The following is a 25,787-nucleotide window of genomic DNA, read 5'->3' on the forward strand; positions in this document are numbered from 1 at the left end:
TATCTTTATTTCTCCTGAGACTATTCTTTACAGTTTCGTGATGGTAGTGTTTTTTTCCTTCTCCCTACATTATTTATTTATTTATTTATTTATTTATTTATTTATTTATTTATTTATTTAGACGTATATGTATATATATGTGTATATATATATTTTTTTAGTGTCTTGCTCTAGTCTCTTTCACTTTATAAGCTTTTCTGAGATGTCTATTGATATATTTAAGAGAAATGGATAAAAGTTGAGTAGAAGCTGTGAGTGGAATTGTAGTCTCTGAGCTTCACTGCAGGTTGATCTGCCTGGTCTTTTTCACTGATAATCCCCAAATGGCGGTATCTTTAGGTCTGATTTCCTAAAGGAGGCTCCTTTATTCTGCTTTCTGGAATGTGTAATAGGGCTGGCTACTAAAGTCCTGGAAGCCAAGTAGATGATGAGGGCCTAGGCTAAAGTCTAAGAATTTGGCATGAATATACATTTATTTCACTATTGTACTCCTACCCTTACTTACATCTTGTGTTTCCTAAACCTGTATCTGTGTCTGTTTTAGACCCTCTAGAGGGTAAATCTCCAATATTCTCCTAGGAATGGAAGGGGGGATCACTTGAGTACTCAGAATACAGAAGAGAATATGTTGATATGATGATTTCTTGAAATACTTAATATTTTTTAAGTTTATTTATTTTGAGATAGAGTGTGAGTTGGGGAGGGACACAGAGAGGGAAAGAGGAACCTAAGCAGACTCTGCACTGTCAGCACAGAATCCAATGCAGGGCTTAAACCCACAAACCGTGAGATCGTGACCTGAGCCAAAATCAAGAGTTGGATGCTTAACTGACTGAGCCACCCAAGCACCATGATTTCTTGAAATACTTTAAATTACTTATTCTGGGTACCCTTTTTTTTTTTTAAAAGCTTCTGGGAATTCTGTAGTGTATATCAAGTTGGTTCTAGGTCAGTGCTGTCTACTAGACTTTTCTGTGATTAGGACACCCTCTCTTCAGCACTGACAAATAGTGAAAACTTTTTTTAAAACCTTTTTTTGCATAATAGTAAATTGTGAGTTTTTCTGACGTTGGGTTTTTTTAATGCTGACAAGAGCAAAGTATGGAGTACCTTTTTTTAACTTTGTACTCTTTGACCTTTAGTATTCATTCAACTAAAAAAGTTGTTGATCACTCATGTGTCATATCCTATGCCGAGCAATACAGAGGCAAGCTTGCTTAAGATATAATTCAGCCCCTTGGTACTGGACTAAAGTTCATATTCTGACTATATTAAAACAAGGTCGGATTCTTCAATAAATAAGTTCCTTTGGATAGAGTTTAAAATTGGCAGAATTTACAGAATTCCACTCGGAATTGCAGTCTTGTAGAAAGTGATGTTGTGGCATGATTTCAACCTATTTGAGAACGTGTTAAAGGTATAATACATCATTGAACTATTAATTTTCTCAATATTCGCCAAGTCAGTTATTTACATCTTATAAAGTATAAAAGTCTTGGAGTTCAAATATAAGGAAATATATTTTAGTATTTGAAAATAATTGAATTTCAGCTTTATGGAGATACAATTGACAAAATTGTAAAATAAAGTGTACATAATGGTAATTGGTAAACATATACATCGTGAAAGAATTCCCATCATCCGGTTAATTAACATAGCCATCATCTTACATATATTTTGGTGAGAACATTTAAGTTCTACTCTAAAAATATTTTGTTTTTGTTTCCTAGATTAAGAGCAGGATTATGTGATCGCTGTGCAGTAACTGAAGAGCATATGCGGAAAAAACAGCAAGAGTTTGAAAATATCCGGCAGCAGAATCTTAAACTTATCACAGAGCTTAGTGAGTTTCCTTTCTTCATTAAGTATTTAAAGCATAATGTACTGTTGTTAAAACCTATTATTAAATTGTTTGCAATCAAATGGATGGTTTACATACATTTTTCCTCGTGTAGGCAAAAGTTCAAATGTCCTTTATTCCCTTTCTGTAGATTTAATTTCATGCTTTACTTTAGTAAGAAATAGAGTACAAAAAGTAGTATAAGTACTGTGCACTTTGGCCCTCAAGTCTCACCAACAATAAGATAAGAAATTTCCTTTGCTTGTGTCTACATTTGCTTCTTTAGTTTTATCTTTATTTCATGTCATTTGGCTATTTAGTAAAGTCAAATACAAAAATACAATTTAGTGTTCTGCAAAAGTGTACACTTTCTGTGGTTTTCATGACATATTAGTACAAATATATCATTTTCAGTTTAGTCTCCTTACACATTTAATGTGGGGTTTCCTTACATTTTTAGCCTTCTCTTAAATGTCTTCTCTTCCATTATCTCTTAACCTTATTCACTTCTAACTATTCATATACTCTCTTAGTGACCTTTACCTTGATTCTCTGTAAACAGCTCACAATGAACAGCTCACAATGAGCACAAAATCTAATTAATTTATCTTCTTTTCTATCTTCTGACTATTTTCTTTCTATTAATTATATTGCTATCCTCTGGTTACTCAAGCAAGAATAAATGAATATTTCCTCATGGTTTCAAAAAGAGAAAGAACATAGTTTTATTCTGTTCCTGGGGGTAACTATTATTAACAATCTGATAATGTATTTTTCCAGATCCAGGTTTATCTTTCTGTGTGTCTCTTCCCCTGTTTTGTCCCCTCCTCTCTTTTTTATTTTTTTATTTCTATTTCTATTTATTTTATTTTTAAGTGCTGTCTGTGCCCAGCGTGGGGCTCAAGCTTAGAACCCCAAGAGAAAGACATTTGCTCTACTGACTGAGTCAACCAGGCAACCCACAACCTTGAAAGTTTACCATGCATTCCTAAAATGTAAAGTTAATGTCTTGACCATCTTCTGAACAATGTACAGACCTTAAAACACCTTAACTCTGCTCACCTCCTTTTCCACTTACATGCTGCTTATGCCTAGCATTCATTTCCTTTTTTTTAGCCTATAAGTTAGAAACTTTTTTTTTTAATGTTTGTTTATTTTTGAGAGAGACAGAGCGTGAGTGGGGGAGGGACAGAGAGGGAGACACAGAATCTGAAACGGGCTGCAGGCTCTGAGCTGTCAGCACAGAGCCCGACGTGGGGCTCGAACCCATGAACTGTGAGGTCATGACCTGAGCTGAAGCTGGATGCTTAACTGACTGAGCCACCCAGGTGCCCCAGTTAGAAACTTTTCTAAAAATTACTAAGAGTTTTAAAAGACTCAACTACCTGTTTATCAGTTTCTTTGCTTATTATTGCTTTTTGCACCTCCATTTCCTTCTGGGATTATTATCCTATCTGAGATACATCCTTTTGAGGGTATTGGCTGGTTCTAAATTCTCAGTTTTTATCCAAAAGTGTTTTTATTTTACATTTACTTTTGTAAGCCTATTTTGCAGGGTAACAATCATTTTTCTCTGGCTGCTGCTATGATTTTTTTTCCTTTTTTGGTGTTCTATAATATTAGTATAATTTTAACCAGGTTTTTTTTTTTTTTTTTCAAAAAAATTCTGTTTAGTATATATTATAAAATCTGTGGAACCACATTTTTTTTTTTTTTTTTTGAGATTTTATTTGAAGTAATCTCTACCATCCATTGTGCAGCTCGAACTCATGACCCAAGATCAAGAGTTACATGTTCTACCAAATGAGCCAGCCAGGCGCCTTTTTGGAACCACATCTTTAATTATACCTGGAAATAGCTTTTCAAATATTGTGTCTTCTCCAGTCTCTGTTTGGGTATTCTGATGAGACCTCATCATTCTGTCCTTTGTATCGCTTGATATCCCTTTCCTGTTTTTCATCTTGTTTCTCTCTGCTACATTCTGAGTGATTTCTTCAGCTCTCTTGTTCATTATACTAAGGACTTCAGTAGTTCTCTTGTGTTGAGTTGTTTTATTTCAGTAACCAAATTTTTCATTCCTAAAAATTCTATTTAATGGTTCTTTTTCTTTTTTCTTTTTTTAATTTTTTTTTTAAATTTTTTCAATATATGAAGTTTATTGTCAAATTGGTTTCCATACAACACCCATTGCTCATCCCAAAAGGTGCCCTCCTCAATACCCATCACCCACCCTCCCCTCCCTCCCACCCCCCATCAACCCTCAGTTTGTTCTCAGTTTTTAACAGTCTCTTATGCTTTGGCTCTCTTCCACTCTAACCTCTTTTTTTTTTTTCTTCCCCTCCCCCATGGGTTTCTGTTACGTTTCTCAGGATCCACATAAGAGTGAAACCATATGGTATCTGTCTTTCTCTGTATGGCTTATTTCACTTAGCATAACACTCTCCAGTTCCATCCATGTTGCTACAAAGAGCCATATTTCATTCTTTCTCATTGCCACGTAGTATTCCATTGTGTATATAAACCACAATTTCTTTATCCTTAATGGTTCTTTTTCAAGTCTACCTAGTTGTCTTTTTTTCTTTAAGTAGGCTCTGTGTCCAATGTGGTGCTCAAACTCATGACCACAAGATCAGGAGTTGCATGTTCTACCAACTGAGCCAGCCAGGTACCCCTTCTTTTTTTTTTTTTTTTTAAATTTTTTTTTTTAACATTTATTTATTTTTTGAGAGACAGAGACAGAGTGTGAGCAGGGGAGGGATAGAGAGAGAGGAAGTCACAGAATCCAAACTAGGCTCCTGGGTCTGAGCTGTCAGCACAGAGCCTGATGTGGGGCTCAAACTCACGAACTGCAAGATCATGACCTGAGCTAAACTCGGACACCTAACCCAATGAGCCACCCAGGCACCGCCCTCACTTTTTTTTTTTTTAAGTGAAATGTTTTAAAAAATGCAGAAAGGTAGGGAAAATACTAAAGAACCCTCATACACATTCCATTTAATCTGGAATAGCTCCCTTTCCTATTTTTTTCTTTCATGACATTAGCTTCTTCAAGTAGGGTCATTTTCTTAAAATTTTGTCACCTTTTGGATTTTTTTAAAACATTTTGTCTTTTCCTTTATTTCCTATAAAGTAGATATTGGATCTGAAGGCTTGATTAGGTTTATATTAAGCATTTTTGACAGCAATACTTCATAGCTAAAACTGTCTACTTCATATTTATTGCATCTTATCAGGAGTAAGATATTGCCAGGTTATTCCACTCTTAGGGATTCTAAGATTGGTCACTGGGTTAAGGTGATGACTACATTTCTTTATTATAGAGTTATATTTTCTCCTTGTACCACCAAATAATCTGAATAGGGGGGTGGATGTTTGATACTATGAAGTCTTGCAAAAATACAACTCTTCCTCAGTCTTTCTTGAATGGTTTTAGCATCCATTGGTGAGCCTTGCCTGAATTAGTTATTTAATTAGAGATTATAAAATGCCAAATTTTCATTTCTGTTATTCTTTCTACATTCATTAGCTGGCATTTTTCTGTAAATAAGATTTAACCCTTATCAGTTGGGACTGCTGATTAGCTTGGAATGTAATATAGTTCCTACTAGAAAGGCATGGTCTTAATTTTAATTTTATTAATTTAATTTTTTCCCTTTAATTTTTTCCCTTTAATTTTTTCCCTTTATTGCCAGTTTTCAGAGTAAGATCTTATGTAATAGTTACCAGCAATGGTGACAAATAGGGTGTGTGTTTATGTATGTGTGATGTTTCATTTTATTTTTGATGAGAGTGGGGGGTTTCTTTTTGTTTTTTGGGTTTTTTTTTTTTTTTTTGAGTAAAATAAATACATAGGATTTTATATATTCAGTGTGTGTCATTCGGTTTATTCTTTTATTCTCATTGATGATCAAATTATTTCAGTCTTGTCTGCCTACTCATTTTTTGTTATCACTTCTAGTGTGTTAGTTTTAGGCATTCCATTTAAATCTTTTAACATTTCATTACTATGTAAGATAATTCTATTATCTGAAATACTTGGGAATCCATATGAGTTACTTTCTGCTGACTGTAGTGGTAAGTAAATGAGGGTTACTTTGGCTCCATGCTATGAAAGGAGTTTGGGCTTAAACTGGAAATCTCAGTTTCAGTCCACCTACCAGTGCTGGTACCAACATCTGCTTACCTATACTGCTTGTGTTTTAGCTCACAGTTTTGTTTTGTTTTGTTTTTTTTGTTGATGATTAAGGAGGTAATGTGGGAGTCCCTTGGATTTCTCTTCCTGTGAGTTCAGCAGTTTAATAAAAATTACGTTTTTGTGCAGGATCTAGTTGTTTTTTTAATGTTTATTCATTTTTGAGAGAGAGACAGAGAGCATGAGTGGGTGAGGGGCAGAGATAGAGAGGGAGACACAGAACTCGAAGCAGGCTCCAGGCTCTGAGCTGTCAGCACAGAGCCCGACTCGGGACTTGAACCCGCAAACCGCAAGATCATGACCTGAAGCCGAAGTCGGATGTTCAACGGACTGAGCCAACCAGGCACCCCGATCTATTTGTTTTTGTAATAAGATCACTAACAGTATATCTAATTCGCTTACCCACCCTAAAGTGTTCACTTAGCCCAAGAAGTTTTTTTTTCTGTTTTGTTTGTTCGTTTGTTTATTTCTAATGTTTGTTCCTTTCCATTCTGTTTCTTCTTCTGGAACTCAGATTAGCAAGATGCTGGGGTCTTCCCATGCTGCCTAATTTTTCTTAATATTTTGTAATTTTATTCTCTTGTGCTGAATTCTGGGAGAATCATTTAGATGGATATTAATTCTGTCTTCGGTCACATTTTTTCTACTTTCATCCCATTTATTTTGCTTTTAACTTTTATGACCTTTGTTTCTTTCATGGCAGCCTGTTGCTTGTTTTTAATGAACCTATATATCACCCTTTGAAATCTGAAGATGTTATCAGATATCTTTTGTTTCTTATATTAAAACTACTTATCCAGAATTTTTATTACTGTTTTTTTGTTTTGTTTTGTTTTGTTTTGTTTTGTTTTGTTTTAGAGCATGAGCAGGAAAGGGGCAAAGAGAAAGGGGGATAGTGGGGGACAGAGGATCCAAAGTGTGTTCCACACTGACAGCAGCAAGCCTGATGCAGGGCTAGAACTCACACACCATCAGATCACAATCTTAGCTAAAGTTGGACGCTCAACCTACTTAGCCCTCCCAGTGCCCCATGACTGGTTTTTAATTCTTTTAAAATTTTGGATTTTTTGTTTTGTTTTGTGTTAGTTTTTTTATGTGTTTGTTTACTCTTGATTGTCTATAGATGTCTCTAAATTGGTGATTTTGTTAAATGCAGTCTCATTTCCTTGGCTTGAGGAAGAATCCCTACTTTGCTAACAGTAAATGCAGATTCTGATTTACAGGAGCCCTACTCCAATGGCAGAGGGTGGGAGAGAAGGAAACATGACTGGAGAGGTTTTCTGTGGGGTATACGAATAGTTGGTCTTCTAGGTATGGGAGTACTTCTCTCTCCTGCTTACCAAAAGTTAATTGAGAGCATTGCCCTGATCTCCTTGTCTTAGGAGACAATGGACTCTCCAGTGTTAAAACTTGTGGAAATCTATCCCCCTTTAGCCTAAGGGCAACTATCAGTTACTCTTTATTTGCTCATTCAGCAACTTCTGGGCCTTGCTGCCTAGACTGGAATAAACATGAGGTTCTACTGAAAAAGCTCACTTTTTTTTTTTTAAGTCCCTTTCTTTGGTTGGATTTCACCATCAGTCTGAGGCTATCTATTTTTAAATCATTCATGAATTTTTTCAAAGTTCTGATCTGCTAGTGACACCCATTCTGGCTTTTCAGTATTGGAGTTGACTTATTTTTAGAGTTGTTTTGTCATTTCATTGGGATTTGGAGAGGGAGAGTCAAGTAAACCATCTTAATTAGAAATTTAAGGCCATCTTTGTCTACTCTCACCATACAGAGGATGAGTTGCCAAATAACTACTGATTCTGCCTCTGTAAAATCTCTTCTACCTGTCCTCACTTCCTGTTTCTAGTCCAGATACTCATTTCTTACTTCATTTTTTTCCTTGCTTTGGTATGTGCTGTATATACTGACAAATCAGTCTTCCCATCATTCATGTATGAAAAATGACACCTGGTAATCTTTTAAAATGAAGTTCAGGGGCGCCTGGGTGACCCAGTTGTTTAAGTGTCCAACTCTTAGTTTCAGCTCAGGTCATGATCTCATGGTTTTATGAGTTCAAGCCCCGCATCAGACTGTGCGCTGACAGTGCAGAGACTGCTTGGAATTCTCTGTCTCCCTCTCTCTCTGCCCCTCCCCACTCACACTGTCTCTGTCTCTCTCAAAATAAATAAATAAATTCAAAAAAATATTAAATGAAGTTCGGATTTCTTAACCTGTTTTTGAAGGTTTCCTACCGTTTATTATACCCATTCTTTCTGTCTAACTTTGTTCCATTAATTCTTTGCATAGAACACTCTGTCCAGCTCAGTTGTCCTCTACTTGATGAATCCCTTCCTCATCTACTCAAGAGCCCAAAGTAACCTTTTTCTCCTTGGAATTTCTTTTAGTGCTTTATCTGTACTTCTGTAATGCCCTTCTCAATTTTCAGTTGTATAGAACGTGTTTATGTAATATCCGGTCTCTCATCGGACTGCACTTAATGTTTAGATTACTGTTCGTATCTCCAAATTTTTGGAATATGATTAGCTTTGTTTTGTAGAGATTAGTTCTATTTACTGTGATCTTTTAGATATTCCTCCTAGTGCAGTACACGCTTAAGCAGTGACATCACACAAGGGTTTATAAAAAATTTTGTGCTGACTACAATAGAAATTATAGTCTAAAATTGAATTTCTGCTTTCTAAATTCAATAAACATGGACAAGAAAATTTAGTCAGGGTAGATTGAAACAAATACTATTTCAATGGATATATTTAAATTACTGATACCATAATTAACTAAGGAAGAAAATTTGCTTATGCTATAAAATTACACTGCTATTCAGTGTTGGTTTACTTTTGTTATCAGATTTATTTCAAGATAAATGTCCTTTACTAAAATGGTGTTTGAAATTAGTAAGACTGAGTAATAGATGGAATGCTCTCTTGACCTTAGTATGAATAATTAACCTATATTCCCCAGTACATGAAGTACTTTTTCTTTTCTGCCCACAAGCATAAAATAAAATTATCAGTTAATCAGTTACATGGAACTGGCACAATATGAGATGTAGTAATCACTGCCTAGTAACAATAATCTTGCACAATAATGTTAACTCTAGCATTATGACTTGGAATTAGAAATCCTAATTCTCCATAATTACTGGTACTGTTAAAAAAGCCTGACATACATGTTAATATAGCTATAATGTGTGCTTCTTTTTCATGTTATGTTTAAGTGAATGAAAAGAATACTCTCCAGGAAGAAAATAAAAAGCTTTCTGAACAGCTGCAACAGAAAATCGAGTAAGTATTTTTCCTTAATTGCAGCAGCAAATTGAATATTTTCCCTCAACTTTTCTTCCTTTATTATACCTAGCTATAGAAACTGTAAAGGCATTAAGAGTTGCGGATTTCATTTTAAAAAGTTATAAAGTTTTCTGCAATAATAAGAAGAAAATCACTTTTCATTTGTGTTTTGGGAGTATATATGAAGAGTGTATGCATCTCTTAGGTTAGTGTATATATAAAGAAAGTACCAGAATGTTTTAATTTAAAGCATTTTAATTTTTATAATTATTTGAAATATTTATATTTTAAATAAATATTTGTTTCCTTTTCAAAGCCCTGACCCAAAAGCTTCATAAAAGCAATCTGAATAAATTAATTTCCTCTTACACATTTCTCAGGCCTGAGAACTTCTTCCTTTTTCTGCTCCTCTCCCCCCATTTCTCTTAAAGAATAAAAATAATTTTTATTCTGTGTTTCATGTTTTTTATATCTAATAATCCTCACTATGATTCTTTAAGGTAGTTTTATTATCTCTGCTTTATAGAGAGGGAAACTGAAGTTCACAAAAGTCAAATAACGTGCTATGGTCTCACTAAGTCTATCACTCAGACTCCTATCTTTTGACTTAAAGGCCACTCACTGTTCTTTCCATTATTCAACAGTATCTTTAAAAAGAATCTTTTTCTGAGTATGGTCTGACTGTCACAGGGTTGAGATATGGCCAGTTCTTAGTTCCCATCTATATAAAACTTGTGAAATATTTTAAGAGTTAGGATTCAGGATAGTCTTAATGGTTTTTATAGGGCTCTTAGATCTTCTATTGTATTTGAGTGGGCATCTCTATAAACTTTGGTAAACTATGCAGGTATAACATATTAATTTGCTTAGAATAGTTATTGTCTTATGTATAAACACATCTCACAGGTGGAATTAACATTCTTATCCGTATACTTTTAAGTAATGGATATTCAGTAGGATTTTGATATTCCGCCAATGTTAATCAGTTCACAAATATTGGTAGCAAAGGGAATTTTGAGGGGAGATAATAGATGAGGAAAGAAGGCTATAGGATTAGACTGAGATTATTAAACATGTATGTATGAAAATGTCAACACTTTCCAGTTTTACTCATGCATGTTGAGGCTAGAACACACATCCACAATCTTTTATACATGATTCTAAAACTCAAATTCTAAAATTCAAAAGTTTTTTTTTGGATGTTATTCACAATTTAACCTCACCTTAATTCACAGAATGCTATTTATAGTCCTTATTTATCCCACTTCATTTGAACATTCCTATGCTTTGCTATGAAAATATCAGTGTGTTTGACTACAGAATGATGCCTCAGGTGCCACTGGAGGTATTACATAATAAGCTGTATATGCTCTGTATTACCCTTCATGATAAAAAAAGTCTGAATTCCAAATCACATCTGGTTCCAAAGATTTCAGATAAGTGATGGTTGACTTAAATTAATTAATGTTCTGTGAAGTGATTTACAGGTAGCTTATGGTATTTTGAACACCTCAGCCTTGATATTTATGAATACCAAAGATAAACAAGACAATGAACATATAGAGGTTAATACAGAATTAAAGAGTGAATGCCTCCAAAACCAAGGTGTATAAAGTGAATTGAAATTAGATAATGTCATTTACCTCGTGAAATACAAATTCAGATTCACTCAGAATTATTTTTAGTATTCTGAAAGTCACAAATTTGTCTGTTGAAGCTCATTGGCATCTTAGAAAAATAAAAGCTAAAGTTTGAAATTATAGTAAAGGTTAAGCATAGAGATGAACTTCAAGGTATGCATGTTTTATTTCGGACATGGCTTAATCAGATCAGTGAAGGGGGTTGTTATCTAGTATGTCTTTCAGTTCTGAAATTTAAGATAGTTGTTCTCATTAGTCACCTTATTTTCAAAGTAGCTTGCTGTCCTTAAATTTACTTTTGCTTGACAGTTTAAAAAAATAGCAAGTATTTTCTTTGACTACCTAAACCACTGTAACCTTATGCTGTTAGTGCCTGAAATACATCTGAACTTTAGAAAAAATGTTTGACTTATATTCTGCTTGTTAAATGAAGTAAAACCTGACTCACCTAAGCTGGTTTTGATGTTACAGATATCTTATATGGTAGGACAGTTATTTAGTGACACTGTAGTAAGAAATTAGTCAGGAAAAATTTGCTGTTATAAAGTTAATTGTGTGTGTGTGTGTGTGTGTGTGTGTGTGTGTGTGTGTGTGTATATATATATATATATATGCATATAGTCAACACTACCAGTCACCAACAACAAATACTTAAACTAAATGTTGAGGTCATGGTTCTTTTTGTTTTGAGAAGTGGATATGCTGAATCAGTGAAGGTCAAAGGAGTCTATACACTTAAAGGACTGTAGGATTCATTTCATTCAACACTTTTCTAAATTGAATTCCTTATGTAACTTCTTTAACAAATAGCCATCGTTTGAACACCTCTACCATAAGCTTAATCTCTCAAGCCTGTTTAATTTTAGTGAGGTTTTAGGAAGTTCTTTCTAAGTTTGTGTAGAAATAAATCTACTTACAGGTTATTTGTTGATTCTAATTTTGCCTTCTGGGAGCATCTGGAACAACTTTTACCCCCTTTTCTATTTTGCATTCATGAAGAGAACTGTCAGGGCCCTCCTGAGTTTTTTCTTTAGGTAAATATCCTCTGTTCATTAACTCAGGCGTCATTACTTCACAACTTCAAAGTACCATTTCTTTTTAATGTTTTAGTTTGTCAATATCTTAATTAAGAATTCAGTATTCTAGGTGTTGTATGACCAATAGGGCAATACTACCCTCACCATTTTTCTGTGTCTTTTTAGTTACATTAATTAATGTGGTCAAAACACGTGAATAGTCCTGGATGTTCTTTATTGGGTTTACTGCCAACTAGAACCATTAAGTCAAAGTCTTCCCTATCTAATTGTAGACGTGTTGTTGTTGTTGTTGTTTTAATTTTTTTAACGTTTATTTATTTTTGATACAGAGAGAGACAGAGCATGAACAGGGGAGGGGCAGAGAGAGAGGGAGACGCAGAATCCGAAGCAGTTCCAGGCTCTGAGCTGTCAGCACAGAGCCCGACGCGGGGTTCGAACTCACAGACCGCGAGATCATGACCTGAGCCGAAGTCGGACGCTCAACCGACTGAGCCACCCAGGCACCCCTAGACGTGTTGTTTTTGATAAACATACAGGACTTCAGAGTCATGGCTTCATATTAGGTTGAGAAGGAGACACAGAGTCTGAAGCAGGCTCCAGGCTCTAAGCTGTCAGCACAGAGCCCGATGCAGGGCTTGAACCCACAAATTGTGAGATCATGACCTGAGCTGAAATCGTATGCTTAACCGACTGAGCCACCCAGGTGCCCCTATTTTTTAATTTTTTAAATCTTTCCTTTTTTTTTTTTTTTTTAAGTTTATTTATTGATTTTGAGAGAGAGAGAGAGAGTATGTGCACATGTGAGTGGGGGAGGAGCAGAGAGGGAAAGAGAGAGAGAATCTCAAGCAGGCTCTGCACTGACAATGCAGAATCCATTGTAGGGCTCAAACCCACAAACCTCGAAATCATGATCTGAACCAAAATCAAGAGTTGGATGCTTAACCGACTTTTGGTTTCAGCTTAGGTCATGATCTCATGGTTTATGAGTTCAAGCCCTGCATTGGGCTCTGTGCTGACCGCACGGGGCCTGCTTGGGATCCTCTTTCTCCCAATCTCTCTGCTTCTCCTCTGCTCATGCTTGCTCTCTCTCTCTCTCTCTCTCTCTCTGTCACATAAATAAACTTAGTTTTATTTTATTTTTATTTTTTAATTTTATTTCAATCCAGGTTAGTTAACACATAGTGTAATAATGGTTTTAGGAATAGAATTTGGTGATTCATCACTTACGTACAACACCAGTGCTCATCCCAGCAAGTGCCCTCCTTAATGCCCATTACCCATTTAGTCCATTCCCCACCCAACACCCCTCTAGCAACCCTCAATTGCTCTCTGCATTTAAGAGTCTCTTATGACTTGCCTCTCTGTTTTTATCTTATTTTCCCTTCCCTCCCCTATGTTTGTCTATTATGTTTCTTAAATTCCACATATGAGTGAAATCATATGATACTTATCTTTCTCTGACTTACTTTGGTTAGCATAATACATTCCAGTTTCATCGACGTTGTTGCAAGTGGCAAGATTTCATTCTTTTTGATTGCCAAGTAATATTCCATTGTGTGTGTATGTGTGCGCGCACACACACACACACACACACACACACATACACACCACATCTTCCTTATCCATTTGTCAGTTGATGGACATTTGGGCTCTTTCCATAATTGGGCTATTGTTGATAATGCATATGTAAACATTGGGGGCATATGCCCTTTCAATTCAGCATTTTTATATCCTTTGAATAAATACCTGGTAGTGTAATTGCTGGGTCATAGGATACTCCATTGTATATATATACCACATCTTCTTTATCCATTCATCCATCGATGGACGTTTGGGCTCTTTCCATACTTTGACTATCGTTGATAGCGCTGCTATAAACATTGGGGTACATGTGCCCCTTCAAAACATCATACCTGTATGCCTTGGATAAATACCTAGTGGTGCAATTGCTGGGTCGTAGTGAAGTTCTGTTTTTAATTTTTTGAGGAACCTCCATACTGTTTTCGAGTGGCTGCACCAGTCTGCATTCCCAGCAGCAGTGCAAAAGAGATCCTCTCTCTCTGCATCCTCGCCAACATCTGTTGTTGCCTGAGTTGTTGCTGTTAGCCATTCTGACAGGTGTGAGGTGGTATCTCACTATGGTTTTGATTTGTATTCCCTGATGATGAGTGATGGTGAGCATCTTTTCATGTGTCAGTTGGCCATCCGGATGTCTTCTTTGGAAAAGTGTCTGTTCACATCTTCTGCCCATTTCCTCACTGGATTATTTGTTTTTTGGTGTTGAGTTTGATAAGGTTTTTATAGATTTTGGATACTAACCCTTTATCTGATATGTCATTTGCAAATACCTTCTCCCATTCCGTCAGTTGCCTTTTAGTTTTATTGTTTCCTTCACTGTGCAGAAGTTTATTATCTTGATGAGGTCACAGCAGTTCATTTTTTTGCTTCTGTTTCCCTTGCCTCCAGATATGCCTCCAGACATGTTTCCCTTGCCTCCCTTCCCTTCCCTTTCTCAGACATGTCCAGTGAGAAGTTGCTGAAGCTGAGGTCAAAGAGGTTGTTGCCTGTTTTCTCCTCTAGGATTTTTATGGTTCTCTGTCTTATATGTAGGTCTTTCATCCGTTTTGAGTTTATTTTTGTGTATGGTGTAAGAAAGTGGTCCAGGTTCATTCTTTTGCATGTCACTGTCCAGTTTTCCCAACACCATTTGCTAAACTGTCTTTTTTCCATTGGATATTCGTTCCTGCTTTGCTGAAGATTAGTTGGCCATATATTTATGGGTCCATTTCTGGGTTCTCTATTCTGTTGCATTGATCTTTGTGTCTGTTTCTTGCCAGTACCATACTGTCTTGATGATTACAGCCTTGTAAAATAGCTTGAAGCCCAGAATTGTGATGCTTCCAGCTTTGGATTTCTTTTTCAAGATTGCTTTGGCTATTTGGAGTCTTCTCTGGTTCCATACAAGTGTTAGAATTGTTTCTTCTGGCTCTGTGAAGAATGCTGGTGATTTTTTTTTATTATTTTTAAAATTTTACTTATTTTGAGAGAGAGAGAGAACAAGTGGGGAAGGGGCAGAGCAAGAAGGAGAGAGAACAAGAATCCCAAGCAGGCTCCACACCAGCAGTTGTAGAGCCTGATGAGGAGCTGGAACTCATGAACTGTGAGATTATGACCTGAGCTGAAGTCGGGTGCCCAAATGACTGAGCCACCCAGGTGCCCCTGCTTGTGTTACTTTGATAGAGATTACATTGAATGTATAGATTGCTTTGGGTAGTATCATCATTTTAACAATATTTATTCTTCCAATCCATGAGCATGGAATGTTTTTCCATTTCTTTGTGTCCTCTTCAGTTTCTTTCATAACCTTTCTATAGTTTTCAGTGTACAGATCTTTTACCTCTTTGGTTAGGTTTATTCCTAGATATTTTATGGGTTTTGGTGCAATTTTAAATGGGATAGATTCCTTGATTTCTCTTTCGGCTGCTTCATTATTAGTGTATAGAAATGCATTTGATTTCTGTCATTAGTTTTATGACATTGGTTTTTATACTTTGCTGAATTCATGTATCAGTTCTAGCAGTTTTTTGATGGAGTGTTTCAGGTATTCCACATAGAGTATCATGTCATCTGCAAAGAGTAAAAGTTTTACTTCTTCCTTGCCAATTTGGATGCCTTTTATTTCTTTTTCTTGTCTGATTGCTTCGGCTAGGACACCCAACACTATGTTCAACAACAGTGTTGAGAGTGGACATCCCTGTTGTGTTCCTGATCTCAGGGGGAAAGGCTCCAAGTTTTTCCCCATTGAGGATGATATTAGCTGTGGGTCTTTCGTATATGGCTTTTATGACATTAAGGTATGTTCTTTCTATCCCTACCTTCTTGAGGGTTTTTATCAAGAAAGGATGCTATGTTTTGTCAAATGCTTTTTCTGCATCTATTGAGAAGATCATGTGGTTCTTATCCTTTCTTTTATTAATGTGATGTATCACATTGATAGATTTGCAGATATTGAACCAGCCCTGCAGCCCAGGAAAAAATCCCACTTGATTGTGGTGAATAATTCTTTTAATGTATTGTTGGATCCAGTTTGCTAGTATCTTGTTGAGAATTTTTGCATCCATGTTCATCACGGAAATTGGTCTGTATTTCTTTTTAGTGGGGTCTTTGTCTGGTTTTGGAATCAAGGTAATGCTGGCCTCATAGAATGAGTTTAGAAGTTTTCCTTCCATTTCTATTTTTTTTGCAAAAGCTTCAAAAGAATAGGTATTATCTCTTCTTTAAATGTTTGGTAGAATTCCCCTGGGAAGCCATCCAGCCCTGGACTCTTTGTTGGGAGATTTTTGATAAACTGATTCAGTTTCTTTACTGGTTATGGGTCTGTTCAAATTTCCTATTTCTTCCTGTTTCAGTTTTGTTAGTTTATATGTTTCTAGGAATTTATCCCATTTTTTACAGATTGCCCAATTTGTTGGCATATAATGCACAAATAAACTTTTTTTTCGAATCTTTAAAAAATAAATAGAAGAGCACTATTGATTAAATACTATTATTTGGGCATTGGATTATGACTTTACATATATTGCTTCCTTTTCACAGCCTTCCTACAAAAAGGAAGCAGGAGAGTACAGTACCATACTTTATAGATAAGGTACTAAGGCTCAGAAAGGTTAACTGATTTACCCAGTGTGAGTTGTGTCAGACCTAGCATTTGAACCCAGGTGTACCTCACTTCAGAGACTGTATACTCTTTCTATAATTTTGTGCTAAAACAGCCTCAGAAGGTTATCTACCTGTGTAGGTGGCAGAGCCTGGATTCTCTCTCTTCTGATTCAGTTCATTGAAGTTTATAATCTCACATTTCTCCTGCTCTATTTTATTTTGTTAGATTTGGCCCATTATTCCAACCTTTGGGGGTTTTTCATGTGTTGATTTTTTTCCTGCCATCTGTTAGGTTAGCTTTCATTCTCTGCTTTATGTCTTCTACAAATGTGAATATTCCATTAAGTATCGTTTAAAAAATGTTAAATAAAATCTGCCTGAGGATGGGGCCCTGAGGCGTTTCCTTCATTATCACTCTTCATGAGATGGTATCAAGAGAGTCACTGTCACATGCCTTCCTGAGGAAGCTAGATGTTCAATTAAGCAGGTCCTAAATACAACTGGTTTAATAGCTCTACTTTTGAAAATTAGTCTTTCAATTTTTTAATGTTTATTCTTGAGAGAGAGAATGAGTGGGGAAGGGGCAGAGTGACAGGGAAACAGAATCCAAAGCAGGCTCTAGGCTCTGAGCTGTCTGCACACAGCCCAACACGGGGCTCAAACTCACAAGCCGTGAGATCATGACCTGAGCCGAAGTCGGATGCTCAACTGACTAAGCCACCCAGGCGCCCCTAAAATTAGTCTTACTTGAATTATTCATATTATAAACTTATACTATTTCCAAAAGATCCAGATATTGGACTCAATAGTTTATAGCGTACAGACCTTTTTCCTTTTTTTGAAAACCAAAATGTTTAAGTGAACTTAATGGCTATAACTATTCCATTAAGTTTAAATTATATTTTAACTCACTGTAAGTTCTTCAGAGGAAAAAAGCTGAATGTTAAAAACTTGTGTAGACTCTTTACAGAGGGAGACTCTGTACTTTTATAGGTCTTTAGAAAAAAAGAACAACTAAAGTTGTTGTGACAGGAATTCAAGGGAGGGAGGGAGGCCAACAAATAAAACAGACAATCAAAAATTTACTCTTGGGCTGTTAGAAAAGTGAAAGAAGAAAGATGACCAGTGTATATAATTAACTAAAGCTGTGGCATGAACTTTTTAACATTTCTCAGAAAATCTGAGTGAGATATAATGCTTTAAAGAAGAAACTTTGTTAATACATGGAAGTTATTTGGGTTTTTTTCCCCCCTTTTATGGCAAAAGAGGATAAAGCCAGCACTTGTTTACTTAGTTTGCACCTCTAATTAGATCTAGGTTTTTTGGGGTTTTGTTTTTGTTTTCCTTTTGTGATCCCAGCTACTTATAGATTGACTGTTCCAGGAAATCAGTTTCTTGTGACTCATTCATGTTCCAGGTTGAATTTTCATGACTAATAGGTGGATAGCCTCTGACGTGATTAGTTAAAGCAAGGTTGGGTAGGTTTCACACTCCATTAATTTATAAGTCTTTCTCATATGACCTTAATTTACTCTGTTTTTCCAGAATAAGACAGTTAAAAATTAGATATTAGCTCTAAAGATTTTCCTCAGTATAGAATATAGGATTACAGACCACAAGTAATACTGGTGTTACCCAGGAAATTAAGATACAAATCTGTGTTAAGAGTAATTAATCTTGTAATTTTTTTTTTAATCTCTGTTGGTCATAGTTATAAGATGTTCATTACTTTTTGTTTGGAAATAGTACTACAAATTGATAATGAGTATAATAGACAGACTGGTTTTGTCACATAAAGCCTAAATGCCTGACTAACTGGTAAGAATTGGTCAATAAAGTCAGTAATGGGAAACTCAATTGAGTAAAAATTAATTATTTACTCAATAACCACAATTCAGTCCAAACCCAGTCTTTAGGTACCATTGGTCCTGAATTGAGTTGGGCAAAAACATATGCCTGAATCAACACAAATTTATTTTTCTAATGAAATCTGGGGATCTCTCATATTCCTTCATTCAACAGATATTTACTGAGCACATACCAAGTGCCTACTCATGTTCACTTGATGTAACAATGAACCAAAGATTCTTTATCCTCTTAGAGCTTACATTCTGGCAGGTGAGCAATAGACAAGTCAATTATATACTATATTCAAAAGCCATAAATACCATGGAGAAAGCAAATAGCAAAATAACAAGCAACAGGAGTACCTAAGGTATGGGAAGGAGGTTACAATTTTTTTTAAGACCCCCCCACTTTTTTTTTTGAGAGAGACACAGAGAGAAAGATAGCATGAGTGGGGGAGGGGGAGAGAGGATTCCCAAGCAGGCTCTGCACTGAGCCCAATGCAGGGCTCGTTCTGAAGAACTGTGAGATCATGAACTCCTCCTGAGCTGAAACCAAGAGTCGGAAAATTAACTGACTGAGCCACTCAGGAGTCCCAAGAGGGTACAGTTTTAAATAGCATGTTTAAGATAGGCACTGATGAGAAAGTAAAACTTCAGCAAAGACTTGAAGGAAATGAGATCACTAAGTAAGTGATGTCTAGGGATGAGCATTCCAAGCAGAAGGAAGAGCTAGAGAAAGAACTCAAGTTGGGTATGTTTAGGAACCTTGAGGAAGTGAGGGTGATTGGAGTATAGTATAAAGAGATCCCAGGTAGTAGGGGAGGGAGACAAAGAGATCATGTAGGACCTTGTGAATCATTTATAGGGCTTTGGCTTGTGTTTCCAGTGAAATGGGGAGATATGGCAGGTTTTAATCAGGAGTGACATGATATGACTAAGTATTAATATGACTTTTCTGACTGATGTGTTGAGAGTAGACTCTAAGGGGGCCTGGACAGAAGTAGCAGTAGAAACTCAAAGTTTGAATCCTACTTGTGATCAGTCATTCATCTCATAGTCTGTACTAAGGATAACATATTGAATGTTTATCCGTACTGTCCTGGGAATCTGGCTGCTGGGATTTAGATCCTGCTTCTGCTCCTTACTATTTTAGTAAGTGATTTAACTTTCTCGTTTGTAAAATGAGAGTACTATTAATAGTTCCTACAATTGTGATAATTAAACTGATGCACGTAGCACTTTGAACAGTACCCAACAGTATAAACCTCCAACAATAATATTATCAGTGTTAGTATTATTCATCCCTTATTTGTCACTTGCCAAGTCATGTTAATTCTGCCAGTGTTTAATACTGGTCCCTTCCTTTCCATAGCTATTCTCAACATTCTAGTTCAAACCCACAGAAACTCTTGCCTGGACCATTATAGCCACTGCCTAATTGATTCCTTGCCTTCTTTCTTTCTGTTCCAGTCAGTGTTGCAGTCTTGCTGCTACATTGTCATGTTACTTCCATGCTGTGAAACCTTCATCAGTTTTCTTTTCCTCTTGCTTTCTAAATTATGCACGCACTTAATCAAGGCTCTTTTTCATGTAGTTTCAGCTTGCCCTCCTCTAACACCAAGTACACAGTATTGCGTGCCTTTACTCAGATGTGTGGATCCTCTGCTCATTTTCTCTGCCATTTGAGATTCTTTTAATTTTACCTCAAGGTACCACCAACTACACTTTGTACTTCACTTCTCACAATAATATTCCCCAATTGGTACTCTAATCATTTGAGTACTTCTCTAATCCTTATATTTAGATTTGGAACATTAAATGCAAGGAATTGCGTCTCTCATAGCTTTATACCTATGTTCTTTTGTAGCTCCATACTAGGTAGAGATGTTTTAGTAAATATTTGTTGAATTAATTTTTTTTTTTTTCCATTTGCCATTATTTTCCTCTAGGAATGATCAACAGCATCAAGCAGCTGATCTTGAATCTGAGGAAAATGTTATTCCAGATTCACCAATAACAGCCTTTTCCTTTTCTGGCATTAACCGGCTACGAAGAAAGGAGAACCTCCATGTCCGATACATAGAACACGCACACACTGAGCTGGAGCAGTCTGTGTGTACAAACGGTAAGGACTGGAGTTTCATTTTAGTTATCTGGTTTCATATGAAAAAGTATTCTTTTGTATGGTGCGTTTTTCTGTTATTCCATCTAGTGGAAGGAAGATAGTCATCAGTCAGGGAGCTTCTATTACAACTGTAAGTTTAACTTCCGTTAGTGAAGTGACTGGGAAGGCATTTTCTGTCTAGATTATGTACAGGCCTTCATTGCTTATCTGAATATGTAAACATCCAGCATTTTATAAATGTGGTACATGTTTTTTTTTTCTTTTTTCCTTTTATTTAAAAAATATTCCTGGGTATATATATCTGAGTGGGATTAGAAGGAAAGGGGAAAGGAATTTAACATTAATTTTCACCTGTGTGCCAGGTAATAATACACTGAGCGATTTGAATGCATTATTACTAGATTTTAATTCTTATGACAAGCTTGGAAGGGAGCTGTCAACATCTTCATTTTATAATGAGGAAAGGTACACTCTTTGGAGGGGTTAAATAATTCACTCAGGGTCACCTGTCAAGTAAGTAGATGAATCAGAATTCAAATAAAGATCCTCTTGGCTATAAACTTTTGTACTTCCCATGCGTTAAGTATAGCTACTCCCACCAGTAGTTTTAACTGGCTATTTTTGTTATAATTTGTAGCGATTGATGGTGACCAAGAAATGGCTCTATAAAGTATAAACTTTATGGCTTATCAGTGGCATATTTCTAATTCCAGGCCCATTTACCATTTCTGTTAAATACTTGGGAACTACCTTTGCGTGTAGCCCTGAAATTTATCATGTGATACGATGCAGTGATTATTTCTTTTAATGTTGATCTGGAGTAAATGGCAAAGACTTTTATTTTTAACCCTAATTGTTTATAACAAGGAAAGCATTTGGAGGGAAGTGGTGTACATACTTCTGGAGATGTTTTCATAATTCAAAATAAACTGTTTACAGTAGCTATGCCTTTAAAATAATAAGTAGATCTTATTCTTTGATATTGGAAAATTGACACCTTTTTTTCCCCATTTTATATGAGCTTTCATCACCATCTAGTGGAAGACAAAAGAACTGTTAAAAATCTTACATGTAATTAGGAACTAAAGTAAAAAATAAGGTCTTGGATCTAAAATGAACATTCAGGGGTGCCTGGGTGACTGAGTTGGTTAAGTGTCTAACTCTGGATTTCGGCTCAGGTCATGATTTCACGGTTCATGAGATCAAGACCCACGTCAGGTTCTGCACTGACTGCATGGAGCTTGCTTGAGATTCACTCTGTCTGCCCCTCCGCTCATGCTCCCGCGCTCTCTCTCTCTCTCTCTCTCTCTCTCTCTCAAAATAAACATTTAAGTAAATGAACATTCAGTCGCCTTTTAGTCTATCAGACAGAATCACTGTAGGTAAGCATTTATAATTTAGATCATGTTTAAATCCATCTGTAAGAATACCTAGAAAAATCATCATAATTTTCTTTATTAGGAAAGTCTTGTTTTATATCTTGTATGATTGCTTCTGGTTTATTTCTTTGTCATATGAGAACAACCTGTAACTATTTTAAAACTTAATTTGTCTTTTTTAATCTTGCTCTAATCATTTTTACTTGGGATCTGAAATTTTGGTTTTAAAATATAAGATCAGGGTGCCTGGGTGGCTCATTCAGTTGAGAATCCAGCTCTTGATTTCGGCGTGGGTAGTGATCTCACACTGAGCATGGAGCTTGCTTGAGATTCTCTGTCTCTCTCTGTCTCTCCCTCTCCCTGGCTTCTGCACTCTCCCTCTCTCTTTAAATTAAAAACAAAATTGTTTTATTTAAAATTTAATTTTAAACTTATTTATTTAAATAAAGTGACATCAGTCAGTAAAATTAAAATATATGTGTGTGTATATATATGTATAAATATAACCATTTTGAGCCATGCAAATTATTTTAAAACTGATTTAATGACTAGTTGGCACCCTTGCTTATTTTTTTTTAATTTTATATTTTATTTTTTAAAATTTATATCCAAATTAGTTAGCATATAGTGAAACAATGATTTCAGGAGTAGATTCCTTAGTGCCCCTTACCCATTTAGCCCATCCTCCCTCCCACAACCCCTCCAGTAACCCTCTGTTTGTTCTCCATATTTGTCTGTTTTGTCCCCCTCCCTGTTTTTTATTATTTTTGTTTCCCTTCCCTTATGTTCATCTGTTTTATCTCTTAAAGTCCTCATATGAGTGAAGTCATACGATTTTTGTCTTTCTCTGACTAATTTCACTTAGCATAATACCCTCCAGTTCCATTCACGTAGTTGTAAATGGCAAGATTTCATTCTTTTTGATTGCCGAGTAATACTCCGTTGTGTGTGTGTGTGTGTATACACACACCACATCTTCTGTATCCATTCATCCATCGATGGACATTTAGGCTCTTTGCATACTTTGGCTATTGTTGATAGTGCTGCTATAAACATGAGGGTGCATGTGTCCCTTTGAAACAGCACACCTGTATCCTGTGGATAAATGCCTAGTAGTGCAATTGCTGGGTCGTAGGGTAGTTCTATTTTTAGTTTTTTGAGGAACCTCCATACTGTTTTCCAGAGTGGCTGCACCAGCTTGCATTCCCACACCCTTGCTTTTTTTTTTTTTTTTTTCAAGTTTATTTATTTATTTTGAGAGAGAGAGTGGAGGAGGGACAGAGTGAGAGGGAGAGAGAAAGAGAATCTCAAGCAGACTCTGCACTGTGGGTGCAGAGCCCAATACCAGGCTCACAGTCACAAACCATGAGATCATGACCTTAATGGAAATCAAGAGTCAGACGTTTAACCAACTGAGCCACACAGGTGGCCCCTCATCCTTGCTTATTTTAAAGTTTATAGTGTGTTATAATATTATTTTCTAGTTATAATTAATAAGTCTATTTCCCTTTACTTTGTGCTTCTTTTGGTTTTCTTTGAATTAAATCCTTAAATATTGGAATGCTTTCTAAAAAAGCATGTTTCAGGATTTCCTTCCAGAAAATAAAAGCTCTAAAAAAGATTGCAGAGGTATATGATGCAGTATTCATTTTAAATGAATGACTGATTTGCAACAAATACATAAGGAAAAGATGCATTAAAACATTACAACTCTAGGAAACTTAGGTCAGAAGAAGCTTATCTGTTCTCGTCCCTCTCTCTGTCCTAATTTCCAGCTTTGTTTCTTAGTGATACCAAAGGAATGAACTTTTTATTAGAATCAATAAAATAAGACTTCTAATGCACTTAAGGACAGGTTTGTATTGGCTTATCAAAATAATATTTTGTATCATAATTGTTTGTTTATATGTAATTTCTTTTTTTCCCCTTAGAACTCAGAAAACTTCCAAAGTCTTCAATTCATCCACAGAATAAACCTAATGAAAGTGAAATTCTGGTGGCTGACACTTGTGATCAGAGTCAATCCCCAGTGTCTAGTAAGCATATTGAGATTTACTTCGTAAGTTTAAAATTTGTGGTTACTGGTAAGGAAGAGTGGCCAGAAGTCTGAATTACACAATATTTTCCATATGATTTTGTTTGTATTGTTGGTTGTGTAGTAATCTTTTTCATATTGGAAAATAATGTCCCATTATTCATATTAATATCTGTAGTCATATTAATATCCCTAGCCATGTTAATACAAATTGCTAATAATTTTAAGTAAACAGGCTTTACTGTGGTTTATTCATTCATTCAACAAATACTTGAGTACCTACTGTATACCAGGTACTGAAGAAAACAAAGCCCTTAACTTCGTAGAGGTTGTAATCTAGTTGAGGGAGAAAGAAAATGAATACATATTAGGTAGAAGCAAGTGTTCTGAAGCTGGGTCAGAAAAGAGACTAGAAAGCCTCACTTTAAAAATTGACGCTTGAGGAGAGATTTACGGAAGCAAAGAAGTCATATGGACATAGGGGGAAAGAGCATCCCAGGTAGAGAAGTCAGAGCTCGTAGGCCTTCAGATGAGCATGCTATTTGGTTCTTTGTGAAGAATGGTAAGGAAGCCTTCATGACTAGGGCAGAACAGTGTGAGTGAAGGGGAGATTGGTTTGGGCAACTCTGTTCTTTAGAGCTGCTGTTTATTAAGAGGAAAGAGACTAGGAGTATCAGGTTCAAGAATAGAGGTGAGAGGGGTGCCTGGGTGGCTCAGTTGGTTGAGCATCCAACTTCGGCTCAAGTCATGATCTCCCTGTCCATTAGTTCAATCCCGCATCGGGCTCTGTGCTGACAGCTCGGAACCTTGAGCCTGTTTCGGATTCTGTGTCTCCCTCTCTCTCTGCCCCTCCCCCACTCGTGCTCTGTCTCTCACTCTGTCAAAAAAAAATATATTTAAAAATTAAAAAAAAGAAGAATAAAGGTGGGGATAGGGGTGGTTAGAAATCAGAAGTTTGGTTTTGAGAATATTCTGAGATACTGGAGAGTCATTCAGGTAAGACTTTGGATGAGTAGTTAGATCTGAGTTTAGAAAGGTCTAAGATGGAGATATGAAAGGAAATTGTTAGCATGTAGGTGGATGAGATTACCAAGCAAGTGAATGTAGATAGGGAAGAGAAGAAGTTCAAGTACTAAGCTCTGGGGTGCTTCATTATGTAAGGTAGTGGTTCTCAGGGGCACCTAGGTGACTTATTCAGTTACGTGTCCAATTCTTGATCTCAGCTCAGGTCTTGATCTCAGGGTCATGAGTTTGAACCCTATGTTGGGCTCCATGCTGGGTGTGGAGCCTAGATAGAAAAAATAAAATAAGGGGTGCCTGGATGGCTCAGTAGGTTAGGCGTCCAACTCTTGATTTTGCCTCAGGTCATGATCTTGCGGTTGGTGAGATCAAGCCCTGTGTCGAGCTCTACACTGACGGCGTGGAACTTGCTTGGGATTCTCACTCTTCCTCTCTCTCTCTCTCTCTCTCTCTCTCTCTCTCTCTCTCTGCCCCTACTCTGCACTCGCTCACACTGTGTCTCTCTCTCTCAAATAAACATTTTTTAAAAATTTAAGTAGTGATTCTGAACTGTTTTTCCCACCCCCACACTAAACTTTTAAGATGTTTTTTCCCCTAATTATTTTTCCATGAAATTTCAGTACTGCAGATACACTGTATGAGTGTATGTATGTAAGTGCTTTATGTATAAAAAGATTATTTTGCCTTCAAATAACCATTTTTCACCTCTTTAGAGGC

At 36.2% G+C, this 25,787-nt stretch overlaps 1 protein-coding gene across 8 annotated transcripts in view; it reads left to right on the forward strand.

Annotated features, from left to right (window-relative positions):
* Positions 1 to 25,787, forward strand: part of RBBP8 (RB binding protein 8, endonuclease) — a 386,439-nt gene that overhangs the window by 331,403 nt on the left and 29,249 nt on the right. For 6 of the 8 annotated variants that reach the window (XM_060613438.1, XM_060613433.3, XM_060613435.3 and 3 more), the window contains 4 exons: positions 1,731 to 1,843; positions 9,259 to 9,325; positions 20,461 to 20,636; positions 23,947 to 24,051. In XM_060613438.1, the coding sequence (XP_060469421.1) occupies positions 1,777 to 1,843; positions 9,259 to 9,325; positions 20,461 to 20,636; positions 23,947 to 24,051 (415 nt within the window). In that variant the 5' untranslated portion in view covers positions 1,731 to 1,776. Of the gene's footprint in view, positions 1 to 1,730; positions 1,844 to 4,425; positions 4,506 to 9,258; positions 9,326 to 20,460; positions 20,637 to 23,946; positions 24,052 to 25,787 lie in introns of those variants that run through there. The other 2 variants (XM_060613439.2, XM_060613441.3) reach the window with 2 other exon arrangements.

Source organism: Panthera onca, chromosome D3 (assembly GCF_046562875.1).
Source record: "Panthera onca isolate mPanOnc1 chromosome D3, mPanOnc1 haplotype 2, whole genome shotgun sequence".
NCBI classification, from domain to species: Eukaryota; Metazoa; Chordata; class Mammalia; order Carnivora; family Felidae; genus Panthera; species Panthera onca.